This window comes from Sciurus carolinensis, chromosome 2, assembly GCF_902686445.1.
Source record: "Sciurus carolinensis chromosome 2, mSciCar1.2, whole genome shotgun sequence".
Classification (NCBI taxonomy): Eukaryota; Metazoa; Chordata; class Mammalia; order Rodentia; family Sciuridae; genus Sciurus; species Sciurus carolinensis.
In genome coordinates this window covers 187,802,098-187,820,653 of record NC_062214.1, presented here as the reverse complement: position 1 = coordinate 187,820,653, position 18,556 = coordinate 187,802,098, and the positions used below count along the sequence as shown (strand labels likewise).

General features: G+C 52.0%; 1 protein-coding gene across 7 annotated transcripts in view; it reads right to left on the bottom strand.

The window, feature by feature from the left end:
* Dglucy (D-glutamate cyclase) overlaps positions 1 to 18,556 on the bottom strand; it is an 82,035-nt gene that overhangs the window by 28,780 nt on the left and 34,699 nt on the right. For all 7 annotated transcript variants that reach the window (XR_007106977.1, XR_007106974.1, XR_007106975.1 and 4 more), the window contains exons 4-8: positions 15,291 to 15,489; positions 12,628 to 12,778; positions 11,403 to 11,525; positions 8,683 to 8,886; positions 3,780 to 4,040 (exon numbers count right to left, since the gene is read on the bottom strand). Coding sequence is in view for 3 of the 7 variants with exons in the window: in XM_047538748.1 (XP_047394704.1) it covers positions 3,780 to 4,040; positions 8,683 to 8,886; positions 11,403 to 11,525; positions 12,628 to 12,778; positions 15,291 to 15,489 (938 nt within the window). In the remaining 4 variants the exon portion in view is untranslated. The remainder of the gene's footprint in view (positions 1 to 3,779; positions 4,041 to 8,682; positions 8,887 to 11,402; positions 11,526 to 12,627; positions 12,779 to 15,290; positions 15,490 to 18,556) is intronic.

Here is an 18,556-nt window from a genome sequence, read left to right as displayed (position 1 = left end):
CTGCTCTGATCCTGCCGTGGCCCTGGCTGTGGCCTGACCCTTCCCCAGGTGCCCATCTGAGGGGGAAGGCACGTGGGTGGCCGTTGGCCATGGGGACGCTCGCCAGGCACATTTTACCTGCAAAGAGATGAGTGGCCAACTGGGGGACGTGGGACAGGGGACAGGGGGTCTCGCAGGCTGAGAGCCCCAGCCCCTCCCTGTGCGGCCAGGCGCTGACCATGGCCGAGGACCCGGGTGGGGATCGCTCCACTTCCTAGCTGTGCGACCTTGGGTGAGCCACCCAAGCTCTGGGTGTCCCCCTCTGCCAAATAGCGGCCACCTGCCAGGACCGCGGTGACGTGAGCCTGCCTGGCAGGCGCTGAGCCCAGGCGGCTCTTCCCGACTTCCTCGGAGGCGCGTCGAGGGCATGGGTGACACTCGGAAGGGTCCCAGGGGCCCAACAGGGCAAAGAACAGGACATCCCAAAGAAGGGCACCCGAGGAGGGATGCCGGGGACCTCCGAAAGGGAGGGTTGGACGGCGGGCTCCGTCTGGCTGCAGGCGGGAGCTTCGCTTCTCCAGGGTGGACTGAGATAACGTCCATCGAAAGGCCAGAGCGCCTTCCTTTCTTCCTTCAATGTGATCAAGGTTCTGCAGAATCAGAAGAGCAACCCGCAGCTCCAGGCGCAGGCAGAGCGCAGAGCCCAGCCCAGCTCCCGGAGAGGCGGCTAAAAAGACCCTCCAGCGGCGCAGGGTCAGATGGGAACCGTGCTGTCCAAGGGCAGCATCTGACATTGGCCACCCCCTGCCCTTGGACGGCCTCCTCTGCCCAGGACAATGTTCCTGGCTTCCTGCGGTCTCCCCAGCGCTTCCGGTCGCCCCTGCTGCCTGCTCCCCCTTCCCCCGTCCTCCTCTCGGGAGGGGTCCCCGGGTGTGATCCGGGTCCTCGGCTCCGTCCCTACTTATTCCCTGATCTTCCCCAGTGTCTTTGCTGGGGCCCTCAATGTCAGCGACCCTCCACCGCATCCTGGGCTCACCTCCATGAGCACCTCCCCCTGCGTGTCTAGCAGTCATCGCGCACGTGACAGCTTCAAGCCTACACTCTATAAAAAAAGTAATTGTGGAAAAGTAGGCCCGATATAAAATCGATCATTTAACCACTTTTACTTTGGTGGCACTAAGTGTGCATTCACCTTGTGTGACTGTCATCACCATCCATCTCCAGGACTCTCATCTTCCCAAACCAAACCTCTGTCCCCATTCAACACCAGCTCCCCACGTCCCCTCAACCAAGCTGCTGGCAACACAAATTCCACTTTCTGTCACTGTGAACTGGACAACTCTAGGTCCCTCCTATAAATGGAATCATACAGTATTTGTCCGCTCATGACTGGCTTATTTTATTTAGCAAAAAAACCTCAAGGTTTGTATGTTTTGACATGTGTCAGAATTTCCTCCCTTTACAAGACTGAGTAATATTCCACCATGTGTCTATACCACATTTTGCTTATCCATCCATTTATCCACAGACAGTTGAGTTGTTTCCATTCTCTGGCAACTATAAATAGTGCTGCTATGTGTGTGGGTGGGCAAATAGTTCTTGAGTTTCTCTTTGTCTCCTTCGGGAAATGAATATCCAGAAGTAGCATTCCTGGATCAAAGGGGAATCCTGTTTTTAATGTTTTAAGCAACCACCACACTGCTTTAAGGATAACCTGACCATTTTGCACTCCCAGGGACAGGGCATTATTGCCAAACATGGATTCTTTTGTTTTTTGTTTTTTTGGTTTTTTTTCCCTTTTTTTTTTATGGTACTGGGGATTAAACCCAGGGACACCCTACCACTGAACCACACTCCCATTATTTTGTCACAGGGTCTTGCTAAGTTGCCCAGGCTGGCCTTGCACTTGTGCCCCAGGCTCCCACGCAGCTGGGATTACAAGCCTGTGCCTCTGTGCCTGGCAATGCCAAACTCTTGGTTTACACCCCACACCTGCTCCACCGCGGTTTCCCCTCCTGTCCCGGCTCCTAGCGACTCCATCCTTCCAGTGATCAGGACAAAAGCCTTAGAGTGACCAACCCTGATTCTCCCGCCTCACACCCCCACCCAGTTCACGAGAACTCACGTCCACTCCACCTGCAAGACACAAATAGAATCCAGCTGCTCTCCCTGCTCCCCCTGAACCTGTGCCGTTCGTCTGTCCTGGTTACTCGGAAGCCAGAGCCTGAGCCTGGGGTGCAGATGGCGCCCGGAAGCTGCGGGGATGGAACGGGGACGGCCAGGTCGGGCCGCTGGGAAGGCAGGAGGGAACAGCTTCAAGCCAAGGGCGCACACCCTCCACTCCCATCCCTACTAGGTGGCGGGTCCCCGCTTCTGGGCTCTGGCTTGTGTGGGGCCCACCCCTCTGTGTGATGCAGGCCGGAAGGCTGCGCTGTGGGGCCTACCCATTCCAAGCAAGCCACCCTCGTCACCCACTCCGGCAACCCGACACGTCTCCTGTGCCGGCCAGCAGCTGCCGTGACCCGGGAGAGCGTGCCTGCTCCTCTCGGGGTTCCCAGGGCTCCGGCCTCACCCAGAATACGAGCCCAGATGTCCGCAGGCACCTGAGGCCCTTCCCCTGCCTCCTGTCCGACTTCTCATTCACCCCAGGCCATTCAGAGGCCTGTGCCCTCTCCCGCACCTGCCACGGCCCCTCCACCCAGTAACCTCTGCCCAGGCCGTTGCCACACCCGGGACACCCTTCCCTCAGCCAGCGGGGCCTGGCTCCCTCGTCAACCTCGAGTCCGGGCTCAGCTGTCGCCTCCTCCGTGAGGTCCTCCCTGACCTCTGGTCTGGAGGAGCAGCCACTGCCTGCCCCTCGCTCTCCAGTCCCCTCTCCTGCCCCTTTTCTCCGTACCCTGGTCACCTCCTAAGGTGTCCTTTTCTCCTGTGGGGTTTATTTTCTGTCACACTCCAATAGAGCATATGCCCCCTGAGGGCAGGTCTGTTGTCGGTTTTGTCCACGGGCCTGGCACATAGTAGGTGCTCAGTACACACGTGCTGCAGGAGACGGAGTCTGCATGCACAGAACGGCCTTTCTGAAACCTCCGACATGGTGGGGCACTTTAGCTTGGCCTTGCTGGGGTTGAAGTCCTTTTCAGATGCTGGAAGGCGAAAGCGCTTCCCCTAAGGACGCACGTCGAGGGGCACAGGGAGGGGGTGGGTTAGGGTCAGACTCTCCAGCTTTCCAGCGTGTTCCAGAGTAACCCTTCCTGCAGATGGAGGAGGCGGGAGGAGCAGGCTCCGCTCAGCCCACGACGCTGGCCAGAGCCTGTGTGGCCAATGCCTGCAGCCCGGCTGGCCATCTGGGCGTGTCAGGTGCGGCCCTGCCCATGCGCACAGGCCGGGCGATGCTGCCTGCACCTTTCAGCCGCCCTGCCCTCCCCAGCTCGGTGCTCCAGGGCTGAGCGGGGTTGCTGAAGTGCTCGGCAGGCCTCTCCTCATGGCACCGGGACGGGACAGCAGCAGGTGTGCCACAGGGACCTCCAGAGTGCTTTGCAGACTGGCGGGTCTGTGTTCAGATTCCAGCTCCCCATTCCTGCCTGGGTAAATCCCCTGCCCCTCTGGGAGCCTCGGTCTCTTTCTCTACAAAGTGGGACTAATGCTGCTTATGACAAAGAGTCTTTCTGAGCTCTGAGAAAACGCCCTGCGTCCAGGGCACCACCCGGCCTGGGTGCCCTGCAGAGCGCCACACACGCCATTCCCCCCAGCCTCCGCCAGGGCCTCTCTGGGGAACCAGACGGGGCCACGCTGCTGCTCACCTTGCTCCACAGCGTCTTCCACCAGCTTCCTGTGCAAGCTCAAGGCTCTCCGGTCAACCACCATGGAGACCTCCTTCTCCAAGGCCTGCAGGAAGGCGCCCAGGGCGATGGCTCCCGGGGGGCCGTCTGTCTCTTCTGGGGGCTCGTGGTTGAAATGAGTGGGGAACCCGGTGGTGATCAGCACCGCGCGGGCGTGGGACAGCGACAGCGAGGCCTTCAGCAGCTCACCTGGACAGAGCAGGGACCCGATCCCTCGATTGCCTAAAGTTCAAAAGTAAAGCTTTAAAACAAAAGAAAGCAATTGTGCTGACAGCCAGAACTTCACGCTAGGACTATTTGCTTTGTCACTGTTTGCTTGCTTATTTATTTATGTATAAATACTGGGGATTGAGACCGGGGTGCTCGACCACTGAGCCACATCCCCAGCCCTTTCTAAAATTTTGAGATGGGATCTGACTAAACTGCCCAGACTAGTCTCAAACTTGCAGTCCTCCTATCTCAGCCTCCCAGATAGCTGGCATCAGAGGCCTGCACCTCCACACCAGGATGCTTTGTGATTTCTCTCTCTCTCTTCTGAGGTGCCGGGGATTCGAACTGCGGGCCTTGGGCTTGCTAGGTGAGCACTTTCCAAAGCGAGCTATTTCTTCAGCTGCCGCTTTGTGATTTTAACAACTCATCCACCAGAAAGCTTTCCTGTCCCCCCACCGCCCCCCCATAGTGAAGGACCACTGGGCAAAAGGGAAGAGCCATGGCGATGAGACTGGCCCTCTGGGGACATGAGTGGGAACAAGAGGTGCCACTCTGGCCTGGCCCTGGGCTGCTGTGCGTCTCTCCGAGCTCTTTCCCCTTTCCTGGGGCTGGGATGTTGACAGCTAGAGTCCCCGGCCCTTGCTCTCTTGGCAGAGCTGCGGGGTCTGAGGGGCTGGGAGCAGAGCCCCCTCCTGCTGACTCAGAACACTCCCGCCCAGGACTGCGAGGCAAGGGACCCTAAGACGGGGACTTGGGTGCAAGTATCTCAGTGGGAGGTGATCCCAGGAAACACTCGGATGACAGAAGGGACACTAAGGAGTGCACAAGTGACCTCCCAACGGGGCTCCACCCTGCTGAGAGCCTCTAAGAATCTGTGGGCACCCCCAGAACTGCCCTGCAAGGCGCCTGAGGCTGCACACTTACCCACCAGCTCCATCCTCCACTGGAGGCTGCCCGTGGGGTACTGACCCTCTAGGCTCCCTGGAGTCCAGAGAAGGCTCTGGAGGGACAGAGACTGTCCTCCGAGAGATCTGAGCCTAAGGTGGGAAGCTGTCCTGCTGGGAAGCACCGTAGGCACCGCCTGGAACCCGGGCTGAGCAGCCGCAGTGCATGCTGTAATGTCCACCAGCAGGCTCAGCTTCTGACCCCTGTCACACACTGAGGCCCGAGGACAAAAAGACAGTCTGTGTAGGTAATGAATGATCAGTCAGGAAGATGGGGGCTCCTTCAGAAGGAAATGAAATGCTAATATCTCCAGAGCTCTTTCCCCTCCTCCTCCTCCACCACCAGGTGCTACCTGCCCCTGGCGCTTTGCTCCTCCCTGCGGGGAGCAGAGTTGTCCATGAAGCACCTCCTGTGGGCAGACATGGAGGGGCAACCCCAAGGTTTCTTTCCCACCTTGGGCCACCAGGAAGGGTGGGGGAGGAGAGGCCCTGAGAACAAGGGAATTCTAACACGTATAAAGGGGGCAGGACACCCCCACTTCCTTGGACACCCAGCTCTGGGGCCCTTCTCCGTGGAGAAGTCTGTCTCTTCTATTCTTTAAATAAAACTTGCTTTCCACGCTTGCGTCCGTGTTTCTTGGGTGTTCAATCTTCAACATCTGGGGAAACTGGACTCAGCCCTGGTTGATTCTTGTCACCGGTATCATTACCATGCCCGGCTACACTCAGGTCATCTCAGAGCAAAACAGAGTCCTGTGACTCGAAACTTCCACCCTGGCGATGGCTGAAATCACGGGGCCCAGGGGACGTGAAGGGAGATTGGTTTCAGCTGCACATGGAAAACATGAGGGATGCAGGCTTGGTGCTTCCTATGGAGAAACAGCCCCAGATTGAGATCTGGAAGCCTAATTCTGCCAAGTCACTTCTGTGTGTCCTTGACCACATCTCTTGACCTCTCTGAGCCTGTTTTCCAAGTGGGAAGAGGAACAGTTCCAGTTCTGCCTGGGAGTGGTTCTGTATCTTACATTAGTACATTCCACAAAGATGGAAACCCACGTGTAGTGTGCAGCATGCCTGATAGAGAAATCACGGGTGTGTACACACATTTAGTGATAAGGACGTTCACCGTGGTATTGTTTATGGTGTTACATAATGAGATATGGATCAAAGGTGGAACATTTCTATAAATATATAACATTCCATATAAATAATAATGGAATTCGATGCAAACATTAAAAAGGATGCTGTGGAAGACTCTGACATGGAAAGATGTTCACAATATCTTAAAAAGTGAAAAGAGCAAGTCTCAAATGGTATACTAGAATTCTGGTCCGTCTATGCAAACCTAACTGCCCATATTGGCTAATTGCAATGTGGTTCTGATCAACTTTATTGCTTTTTTACTTTCATATTTTTTGATGCTTCTATAATGAACATGAAGTGCTGTTGATAAGAGGGGAGAAGAATAACAACTTTTTAAAGAAAACAATGGAGATGTGCTGTATTCCATAGGGCATGGTGAGCAGTAAAGGAATCTGGTTAACCGAGGATACACTTAAGATGATTTTATTATCAGTGAAAAATCATTACGCTTCCGCTACCCCCGGTATTCCTTCAGATTCTCCAGGGACCTTGCGTGCAAAGCAACGTCCTTTTAAAAAAACACCAAATGATTCTGTTATGCCTGGTGATAATGCTTCGTACCCTGGACACTGTCACGAATCTTCTACCAGATTATTTAATATAGTGGCAATCAAAATCATCCATTGTTCTTGAGGATTAAAGAGGGTCCTTAGCAGATGAAATGAGGACATGCAGACAGCCATTAATCTGCCTCCTGAGCTTCCTGCTACCAGCCTGCACACACAGTCGGCTGGGCAGCGTTGGGCTTGACCTCTCGCATCACCCTTATTAAGAAGAGTGCACCCCATCTGTGGTCAGTTTACTTCCCAGTTCCTTTTTATTTTATTTTTTGGAATTTAAGCAAATGGCCGAGTTCAGAATTCATCTTCCTGTTGAGCCTGTGCTAAGTGGGAGAGCCTACAGCTCGGGTAAGAATGTTTGTGAGGAAGAAAATACAGTGGAAGTTTTACAAAATATCCATCCAGGGGCTGGGGATGTAGCTCAGGGGACCAGCACTGGCTCAGCATGTGGGTTAGACCCTGGGTTCCAATCCCAGCACCACACACACACACACACGCACGCACACACACACGCACGCACACACACGCACGCACACACACACGCACGCACACACACACACGCACACACACAAATACACATACACACAAATACACACACGCACACACAAACACACACACGCACACACACGCACACACGCACACACACACGCACACACACACAAACACACACACACGCACACACACACACATGCATCCAGGATCAGCCGTGTAAGAGACAGTGCGTACCTTCCTGCTGCTTGAGCAGGTCCTCAGGTATGTCTGTGGTGGGCTGAATTTACTGTAAGTTTACATGCAAAGGAAACCCTAACCTCTACAGAAGGAATAAAGGAACGAACCAACCAACCACCAAGCAGGGGGCTGCGCCTGGTGGTTCAGTGGGACGCTTAGTAACTGCAGAGCTCTGCTCAACCAGCTAGGCTATGTGGACTTGGACGAGTTTCCTAACCTCATGTGCCTCAGTTTCCTCATCTGTTAAATTAGGTTAACAATACCTGACTCACAGTCACTGGGAGAATTGAATATGATGGATCCGTAGTGCTTTTAGCAAGATGCTCAGCACAGAGTGACGCTCAGGAGTCCATAGCTATTATTCTTGTGACTTTTCACAACCCCAGAGGGAAACATGATTGCTGGTAGTCCTGTTACACTGACACAAGTCACCCTCTATGGAGAAGAGAGACCCAGAGGAACCCAGTCTACCCGGTTCACAGTGGGCGAAACAGCGCCCTCTGCTGGCCGCCTTGGATTTGGCTCCTGACGGTAGGTGAAGGGGAAGTTCGCAGCCCTCAGCAGCTTCAGCAAATCTCTTCCTAGTTGGACTCAGCCGGCCGCCTGGAGGATCCTACTTCCCCATCCCGTGCCCGTGACTCACAAACCACAGAAGGGCTGTCCTTTCCCTGAGGCACAATACACACTCCACAGGTTGGCTGAGAACTCTTGTGAGGCTCTAGGCCGCCCTGACCCCTGGGGGGAAGCCGTCCAGCCCCCACCTCCACCTTCTGCCCAGTGTAAAAATCTGTTCTATGCCCAACCCCAGGGCGGCAGCGTGAAAGGTGAAAATTGGGCACCTTAATAGTTGCCTGCCTAGAAGCCTCTCTCCCTTTCTTTCTCCCCTACCTGGCCCATTTGGTTCTGGGTGGCAAGGTACCCAGCTGGCAAACTCACCATGTGTTTAGAACAGCAACAAAGTCATAAAGAAAAAAGGGTCACCCATAGCTCACTTCCTAAAGACGGTCAGTGTTTGGATGCATTTATTTCTAGCCTTATTGGGATTCATATACCATATGAGCATTTTTAAAACTCCTGCAACTTGCAGCGCTTTTTTTTCTTTTTTCTTTTTTCTTTTTTTTTTTTTTGTGATGCAGGGGACGTAACTCAGGCCTCTTGTGTGCTGTGCAAGGGCTCCAACCCAAGCTGCACCCCGCCCGCCCATGTCCTGCCTTGTTCCTGAACATCACAGCACTGATGAGTCTCTCCAGGTCACTAGGTGTGATTGCTTTGTCTTACCTGGGTCTATGGCGATTGCAGTCTCCAGTTCTCTGATCTTCTGAACAGCGGAAGCTGACGCAATGCTGTAGTGCAGAGGGTCTTGGGAAATGTGGTGGACCTCTGGAATTGTCTCAGGGGTGAGACGATGGGTCAGAGTCTTTGTGTCCTTCAGGTCAGTCATTACCGTGCAGCCTGGAGTGCTGGCGAAAGCCAGTGGAGCCTCTGCAACACACAACGGGAGGGACTGAGCCCAGTGGGTCTCATCTTGCCGGCTGTGAATGGCCAAGATGGCGCCCCTACACCAACTCTGCCTGGGCCGCACCAAGAACAGAGCTCACAACTCAAGTTCCATTTAAACAGCTGCCTCTGAATTTTAGGGAAGCAAACACAGTTAAATGTGGCAAAAAGAAGTGAGGTACAGCCACAGCTGGAGTATGAGCTGCGGCAGGCTCCATCAGCCGAGCCATGGACAGCACCAAGTGTTTACAGAGCTCTTAGCATCCAGAAGATCTCACCCTCTCAGTTTACTTTCCAGGAAATGTTAGATTTGCTGGGATCACTGTGAGCATAGTTTCTATTTTTCTCATAGCACTTACATTTTGCTTTGGCATATGCTAATTTTGCTCTTTAAGAAAACTTTCCCCTAGTAGACTACAGGCCACGTGAGGTGCCCTATCATAGTTATTAAGGAGTGGCTTCAGCGTGGCAGACACGCTTGAGTTTGAGATTTGAATTTATCCTTTCAACACTCATTTCCTCCATTACAAAACAATGAGAATACCTCAGGTGGTCGTTGTCCGTCCTAAATTGGAAAATGCACATAAAAGTGTTTAGCCCAGTGCCTGAGACACAGCCAGCCCGCGCTAAGTGAAGTTTTGTATTGCCGAACCAGATGTGGTATCTCAGCTCCTCTCCTTACTCCCAGCTCCCAGCTGCTTAATCCTTACTATACATAATTTGCCCTTTTTGCCTTCTGCAGTTATTACTGTCCTTGGGCACTCTGCTTCCACCCAGCTAAATGCTCCTCAGGATGAGGGACCATTGCTCATTCATCTCAGAATTCCAATACAGGGCCTGGCGCATAATAGGTGTTCAAAAAGTATAGAGGTGAGTTGCGTAAATAACAACGTCTTGGATTCAAGTAACAGAAAAATTTCTTAGATGTAAAAGAAAGCCAGAGTCAGCCAACGCTTCAAAAGGAAAATCTACCGCTAGATACACACCCTCTGGACGTGATGTACGAAGGGAAGGACTGATGGGTCTGAAGGATGCCGACGTTGTTTCTCGGTATTTAAGAGAACATCCATCACCCCAAAGCCAATGCCCATCAGAACGGTCGGCTGAGTGTGACCCAAGGTTTTGCCTGATCACTTGTGTGCTGTGCAGCAATGAATCCATTGCTAAGCCAAGTTTAAAGATCGAAGTCTAAGGGTGATTCCAATTTGTCCTGACTGATGGTGTTATTTGCTTTCATTTGCAACAAAATACACAATTACCACCAGAACAAAAGTGCCGCAGTGCTGGGGCAGCCGTGGCAGGGACAGTTGGCAGGGCGTCCCCGTGATTGATGGTAGGGGAGCTGAGGCATAAGTACGGCGCGTGCAAGGATGTGTGCACACCTCCCTCAACACCGCCCCTCCCTCAACACCGCCCCCCACATGTTCACAAGCTCCCCAGGACTCCACCTGGTCTCGTGCAACTTTGTGTTTCCAAGCTCTGGGTCATGCCTGGCACATAGTAGGTGTTCAATGCACACATGTTAAATAAGTGAATAAATAGCATCCCACGGGCCTTGGCATAGCTCCTCGCCATATTACAGAGAAGTTTTTCTTGTCTCAAACACTGATAGCTAAACTCTCATGAATGCTTCCAAAATAAATTAAAGTAACACTAAGTTCTATTCATGCTAGAGCAAGTGTGGTTGACCTGGCCAGAATTTTCCAGTGTCTAAGACAATGGGCTGCAGGAATTATTATTTTTAATGTTTCTGTAAGGTTCCAATCTTACTGTGAACTGGCGAGGGCGCCCTCAAGTGTGTCTTCGTTGTAATAGCACCCGAGCCCTTTGGAAAAATGTACAGACCATGTTTTCAATTATCTGGCAAATAGATATTGGCCTCGGTATCATCCAACTGTGGACTGAAAATAGTCTAAAGAAAAAAATCGTGTCTGTACTGACCATGTACAGACATTTTTTTCTTGTCATTGTTCCCTAAACAATACAATGTAACAACTATTTAAGTTGTTACATTGTCTTAGGTATTAGAAGTAATTTAGAGATGACTGCAAGTATACAGGGGTGTGTGTGTAGGTGATATGAAAGTCTTATCATTTATAAGGGACTGGAGAATCCATGGATTTTAGTATCCTGCGTGGGGGGAGGTGTCCTGGAATCAGTTCCCATGGGTACGGAAGGATGTCTGTACAAGATGCAATGGTTGGTGTGCTCAGGGCCCAAACCTCCAAAATGTCTCAAAAAGTCAAGCTAAGGTTCTCCTCCTGTTAGGGTGAGCTGTGAGTCCTTAGCAGATGGAAATGTATTTGGTCCCAATGTGTTTGAGCTCTAAGACAAATGGCTCTTCTGAGGAAACCCAGCCCTGGAATTAAGGCGCCCAGAGAGAGATTCTGTTTCTGGCTTTGGTTTGGAAATCATTGCCCTCTACGCCTGTGCTTTCAAGAACTCAGGCCCACTGGCTCTGTCCTAGGGAAGAAGTAGGTGCCCCCTGTGCCCCAACGTACTGCAGCTGCTCACAGCTTCGAGACTGGTCAGCGGAGAAGGCCAGAACACTGGGATGTCCCCTGGCTGCCACTCCACAGGATCCCCGTAGTCCGGTTTGGAAAGTGCTTTGATTCCCAACAGTTCTGCAGGTGGAGAAAAAAAAGGTACCCTCCAAGTTGAGTTGTGCATAGTTCTTTCTCCAAAAGGAACCCTAGTCTTAGGCTTATCTGAAATAGCATTGGAGGAGGAAGAGGAGGAGGAGACTGGGAAGTGAGGCTTTCGCAATTCAGGACTCTCCATAACTCATGGCCCATGTTGGCTGATACATTCCAGAGACTGGAGACTTGAACTCCCTGATGTGATTTCTGGAAGGAGTCTTGAGTGTGCGATAATGTGCTTTCATTGCAGGTGGCCAACAAAGCCAGCGTTTGTGTTTCCCTTTACACAGACTGAGTCACACTGCACAGAACTGGCCTCTATTGCTTACCACCAACAGCACCCCCAACCCTGAGTGGGCAGCAGAGTGGACAAGGACAGGGAAGATGGACGTGTTGGGCCCAAGCTGTCCCCACTAATGCTAGGCCTGCTCAGCAGATGCTTGCTGATGGTGGCCCCGAGACCGTCTTTCCATGAGGAAGGCAGCAAGCGCTGATTGCGTTTTCACAGAAAGCCAGCTTTTGCATAGTTCTGTTTGGTAGGCAGCTGAGCGAGTTCTGTGCACGGGACTCTGGCTCTCACCCTGGACCAACACCAAACTCTTATCAGGCCCTCTGCGTACTCCAAGAGGCCTGGACAGCTTCCAAATTAGAGTCCTTTTCCTTGAATCTGTTTACCCTCCCTCAGATTGAATTCATACTCTGAGGATTAGCGGATTTCAGCTCCAGTGGAAATATGGAACAAAGCTTTCTCCTGCCTACATAGGCCACTGACTAGATTAGAGGTCGACTTGAATCTTGGAACAGAGTCCTTTCACGCTCTGCTCCCCCTCTGGCTCTCCCCACAAGCCCCATTTCATTTGAAGTTCATAGGAGCTTCACATTTATCAAAGACTCCCCAGGGGGCAAGGTTGGCTAATCTGTGAAGGGTGACCTTTAAACCTGAGGGCATCCGTAAACCCAGCTCTGGGGCTGCTCCTCCACTCCCCACACCTCCCCTCAGACCCTGGCTACAAGCAAGTTCCTGAGTGCTCCTCAGACCCAAGGCCAAGAGGCGCTGTGAGAACCGTGAATGAGGCTGACCACTGACCTGGGTCACCGATGTGAACCGGCCGTCCTTGGTCACCTCCCATGGAGCAAGTGGCCTGCAGCAGGCTTTCCAGCTTGTCTTTGGGAACAGGCCTCATTGTGACCACCAGAGGGCAGCAGAAGCCAGCCACAGGGGCACAAGGCACTGTTGTCTGTCAAATTAAGTAAAACATGTTAGCCAACGGCCTTAGCACAGATTCCGTGAGCACCCAGTGTTCAAGGCAGCCGAATGAAGGACGGGGTCCCAGAAGCTGTTATAAAAATTCATCTTCTACTTCGAGGTGATACAGAGATGGGGATGTTGGCTGGTAACCACTGATTTAAAATAGGGAATTCTAACTTTTAATGTGCCACGGATTCCTTTGGTAGTCTGCTGTAACTATGGATGCCCCGTCAAAATCATGTTTTTAACCACATAAAAAAATCTGTAGGGCTGGGGTTGTAACTCAGCGGTAGAGCGCTTGCCTAGCATGTGTGAGGCACTGGGTTCGATGCTCAGCACTGCATATAAATAAGTAAAGGTCCTTTGACAACTAAAAAAATACTTAAAAAAATTCATAGATTCCAATTTCCAGTTTTTACTGCACATGCAGTTACTAAGTTCTGGAAAAACATGAGGCAGTGGTATGAACCAAATGGCGATCTCTAACCGTCGTAATTTTGAAGTAGTGAGCAATGCAAAGTATATTTTTGACACTCCAGGAAGGGCTGTGATATGATATAAAGATATCTGTGATCTCTTTTGGCAATCACAAAGCTCCAGGCTTGCTGACAAGATGGCTGTTTGTTGCTGATGTTCATAATTAAAGGAAACCCTGTACTTCAATTTGAGGTTATGAAAATAAAAATGTATTTTTTCCCATCCAATTTCGTGGACCCTCTGAATTTTCTCCATGGAGCTCAAGGGGCCCATGGACCACACACAAGGAACTTCTGAGAGAACCACAGGCAGAGTGACACAAGGGAGCAGAATGTCCCAGGAGGAGCTGGTGTCTGTTCCAACTCCAGATTCTACACTGGACAGAGTGGTCCAGAGCCCCCGGGCCCTGCCTCAGCCCTGTCTCAACAGGAGGTGCACAGGGTGATCTGGGTGACTTTCACTGCTGGCGTATGTGTTTTCTCTCCTGAATGGTTTCTGGTCCCTGCAATTGGGCTTACGAAAGATTTAGGATGCGGCCAGGACTGTAATCCACGGGGAAAGCCTTGGCCACCACCTAAAGGGCTTGCTATTACCACCCGGGTGGCAGCAGGATGAACCTGGGTGTGCCTGCCAGCCCAGTGTCTGCATAATGGCAGCCAGGAGAGGGAGAGGCCTCGCGCCAGGGCCACTGGCAGAGCCAGGAGCACTCCCAGAGGCCAAGGAGTCTCTGTCTGGAGGTGGCTTCTGTCTGGAGGTGGCTTCAAATCCTCCAGGCTGACAATAGGATCCAAGATGGCGACCTGGCCACCTCTCCCAGGACCCAGGGGCAGAGGGGCTGATGTTAGACCTCCGGGACAGTGATGTGTCCTGGAAAAGCAACCGGGGCCACGTGAAGCACACGATGTGGACACACTTGCACCTCCACGAGGCGTCCTTCAACGTCACACCTGTCTCATTGATATCGTGTAGATGGGAGACAGGGGTCCCAGTTCCAGCTGGCGTTGGGACTTGAGCAAGCCTCGCTCTCTTTCTTTCTCTCTGCCTCAGTTTCCTCATCTCACATAACAGCTGTGTGTGGTGAGCCACAGGGCCTCCCAGCCCTTACCTACTCCAAGTGCTAGTGTGTTCCAGGGCGGGACTCTGCTCTGGGTCCCAGCCAGCCAGCTGCGGCTCCATCCCCACCCTTCCCTAGCTTCAAGGAAACCTCTCGGCACACGGTTGGTTCACTGTGAAAGGCAGCACAGACTGTGGACGGCCTTGTTTCTGATCAGAGGCAGCTCAGGTCTCGCTGGCAGGAGCCCAAACCAGGACATTCTAATAAACATTGCAGAGCTCAGGATGAAATCTCCGATCCAAGTCCTGCATAAATAAGGAAACCTGGAACCTCTCCATCTGCATTGATCTACCAGCGTGACTGCTCAGACGGTCCTAAAACATGTCCAGGAAGGGGTCTGTGGAATGGCAGGCTAATCCTCTCCCACTGATAGGTGTTGGCTGGAAGAAAAGCCCAGAGGCACAGTGGAGGTTACAACCTCCAACAGAGGCAGCGCCCAGGAGAGGCCGGCTCCAGTGCACCACCTGCAGCCAAGAACAAGACCTGGTTTTCTGGACACAGACATAACATAGTGGCTAGTGGGCTGGCAGAGGCCCTGCCGCAAATCCCTGGGCATTAGCAATGCCAGCCACATTCTCCCTGAAGAGATGTGCACCTGAACCAGGGAGGTGCCTCAGAAACCTCACCGAGGGGCCCTAAATGAAAAGACCCAGACAAATTCCAGACAGGTTTGGTTGACGGAGCTGCAGTGAACTGAAGAAGACGCACTGGATGTCGCGGCAGTATTGGAAGTGGGTGGGCAAGAGTTTGGCTCCAAGAGGTTGACAACTTTCCCTGGGTCGAAAAAGTGGCTTGGCTGGGGGTAGAACTCAGATTTTCTGCCTTCTGTGCCAATGTTCTCCCCACCACAGGAAAATGCAAGCCGACCCACATTTTCAGGCCTCTCTGCGCTGGGGGGTTGAGTGCCTACCTTGTACGCTCCTGCGTGGCCGAGACCTTTGGGGTGTCTTCTAGGGAGCCCCACCTTCTCCAGGGCCCTTTCCAGGGAGAAACTGCAGTCCAAGACGAAGGTCACCATGTCCTTCAGCTGCTCCGCGTACTCCTCTAGTGAGATCGGGCAGCCTGTGCAGGTGCCGAATTCATATTTCTTGAACTGGGGACAGACTGTCCTGGGGACACAAGGCAAAGCTCATAGGCCCTAGACTCTCAATATCATCCTGCACAATTAATTTTTAGAAAGACCTGGGGAGAGGAAGGGGGTATCCAGGGCTGGAGTTTCAGGCCCTGACAGCAAAGTAAAGAAAGTGGATTTTTTACAGGGGCCTTGACTGGCACCCTTGAAACATGACCAGATTGAATGTTATTAAATCAGTATGCATATCGAGTAGCCCCTGCCACCCCATTATACTTCCTATAACCCCCACCCAAGGCCAGCCAAGCCAGCAAGAAAAAACAATGGAGCCCTCTCTGCCAGGGAGGTGGGCCAGCAGACCACACGGGACAGAGGACAACGTCTCCAGGAAGCTTTCAGAGCTGGTGGGTGCGAGGCTTTTCTCTCTCCTTACAGAAAACCTTCTGTGGGGCCGAGAGCCTTCTGTGGTCACAAGCCTATTCTTCCCTCACTCCAGAATCACGATGCTGTTGCTAGACAGTGCTGGGTGGTGGGCTGTAGAGACGCATAGGACGCCATCCCAGTCCCCGAGCAGCTCCTGATCCTACCCTGAGAGGACCAGGTGAGACTGCACTGGGACAGACCCTAGCAATGCAGAGCAGGGAGTGGCAAGGGGTTAGGCAGAGGAGTGGCACCCAGAAGGGAGAAATCCTTTCCTTCTTATCGTGATAGTTTGGATCTGGATTGTCCCCCAGAGTCCATGTGTTGAAGACTTAGTTGCCAGCCTGTGTGCTACTGGGAGATGGTGGAACCTTTAGGACGTGTGACCTTGTGCAAGGAAGGGGGGTCATTGGAGATGTGAGCTTGAAAAGGATATTTGGCCCCTGGCCCCTCCCCTCTCTCTCTGCTTCCCAGACACCACGAGGTGAGCAGCTTTGCTCAACACGCACTCTCTGCCACCTGGTTCTGCCTCACCACAGACTCAAAAGCAACAGCCAGTCATGGACTGAAACCACACGTCCAAATAAACCTTTTCCCCCTTATAAATTGTTTATGTCAGGTATTTTGTTACAGTAAAGAAAAGCTGATGACACACCCATGAAGGAGTTGCTGCTGGGTCTTTAGGCATAAATAGGAATTTACCAGTCAGACAAGGAGGAAGAATATCTAGGCAGAGGGAACAGGATGCGAAAAATATGGGGGCATCAACACTGTGACCCATTGGCGGCTCTGCTCCAAGAGTCTCTGAGTGGGCAAGAATCAGGGAGCAACCTCAACGGAGCAACCTCAGCCCCCGCCCAGGTCTCCATCCCTGGAGTTCACAAAATGATAATGACAGAAGTTTCTAGGGTACTCTGTCTGAAGAGAGGTTGGGGATGACTGGAGAGTTCAGGTCAGAGCCGTTGAGCTAGGGCTGGGTCAGCATGGGTCCTGAGATGGGGCTAAGGCATAGGCCAAAGGAAGGCACTGAAGAATTTTAAACCGGAAAGTCATGTGATCAGATTTAGATTTAGAAAAAGAGAGAGCAGAAGATGGGATGATAGGGGAGGAGAAGGCGAGACTAGGGCAAGGAAGGCAATTACCATGTCTGTTGGTCTAGGTGAGGAAAGATGTGAGCCAGTTAGCCAGGTGGGGGAAATGAGGACCACTGGAGAGGCACTATGGAAGCAGAGCCCCCAGAGCCAGTTAGACATGTTATGCTGTAGACCCCCCTTGTCCATGGGGATACATTTCAAGACTCCGAGTGGATGCCTGAAACTAGCTAGTACCAAGCAATGTGTATGCTGTGTTTTTTCCTAAATAGATACACCTTGTTAGTCAGCTTTCCATCGCTATGACAAAACACCTGAGAGAATCAACTTACAAGGAGAAAATATTTATATTGAGGTTTCAGCCCTTGGTGACTTGGTCCCACCACTGTGGGCCTGTGGTGAAGCAGAACATCATGGCAGTGAGCAGAGCTGCTCACCTCATAGTGGCAAGGAAGCAGAGAGGATACTTGCTTTTATAACAAAGCCCCTCTCCCCAAACTCAATCCAGTGTGGATTAATCCACTGTTATGGTTTGGATGTGAGGTGTCCCCCAAAAGCTCATGTTTGAGTCAATGCCAGAAGGTTTAGAGGAGAAATGACTGGGTTGTGACAGCCTTAACCCATCAGTCAATTAATCCCCTGATGGAAATGAACTGAGCGGTAACTGAAGGCAGGTGGGTGTGGCTGGAGGAGGTGGGCGTGGCTTCCAGGTACATATTTTGTATTTGGTGAGTGGAGTCTCTCTCTGCTTTCTGATCATCATGTGAGCTGCTTCCCTCCACCACATCTTCCTCCATGATGTTCTGTCTTACCTCAAGTCCCAAGGAATGGAGCCGGCCTTCTATGGACTGTGACCTCTGAAATCATGAGCCCCCAAATAAACTTTTCCTCCTCTAAAATTGTTTTGGGGCTGGGGTTGTGGCTCAGTGGTAGAGCGTTCACCTAGCGTGCATGAGGCCCTGGGTTCGATCCGCAGCACCACACAAAAGTAAAATAAAGGTATTGTGTTCATCTACAACTAAAAAATATATTAAAAAAATAAAATAGTTCTGATCAGATCTTTGAGTCACAGCAGCGAAAAAGCTGACTAACACATCCACCGCTGGATTAATCCTTTGATGAAGTCAGGGCCCTTGTCATCCAATCACACCCCAAAGTCCCATTTCTGAACGCTGCTGCATTGGGAAACAAGCCTTCAACACATACGCTTTTGAGGGACATTTAGATCCAAACCCTAACACACACCTATGATAAAGTCTTATTTATCAAGCAGGCACGATAAGAGGTTAATGATAATAACTAATAATAAAATGAACAATCATAACGATATGCCATGTTATGGTTTGAATTTGGAATGCTCCTCCAAAAGCTGGTGTGTTAGCACGGCCCTGATGTTCAGTGGTGAAAAGATGGGACTACGGGAGCTCTGAACTTATCAGTGGGTTAATTTGTTGAATGGATTAATAATTTGAATGGACTCCTGGGTGGTGCCTGCAGGCAGGGGGGGCATGGACTTGGGGACTATATCTGTCTCTGGCCTCTACCCGCCGCCCCTTTCTTTCTGCTTCCTGGCTGCCATGAGCTGACCAGCTC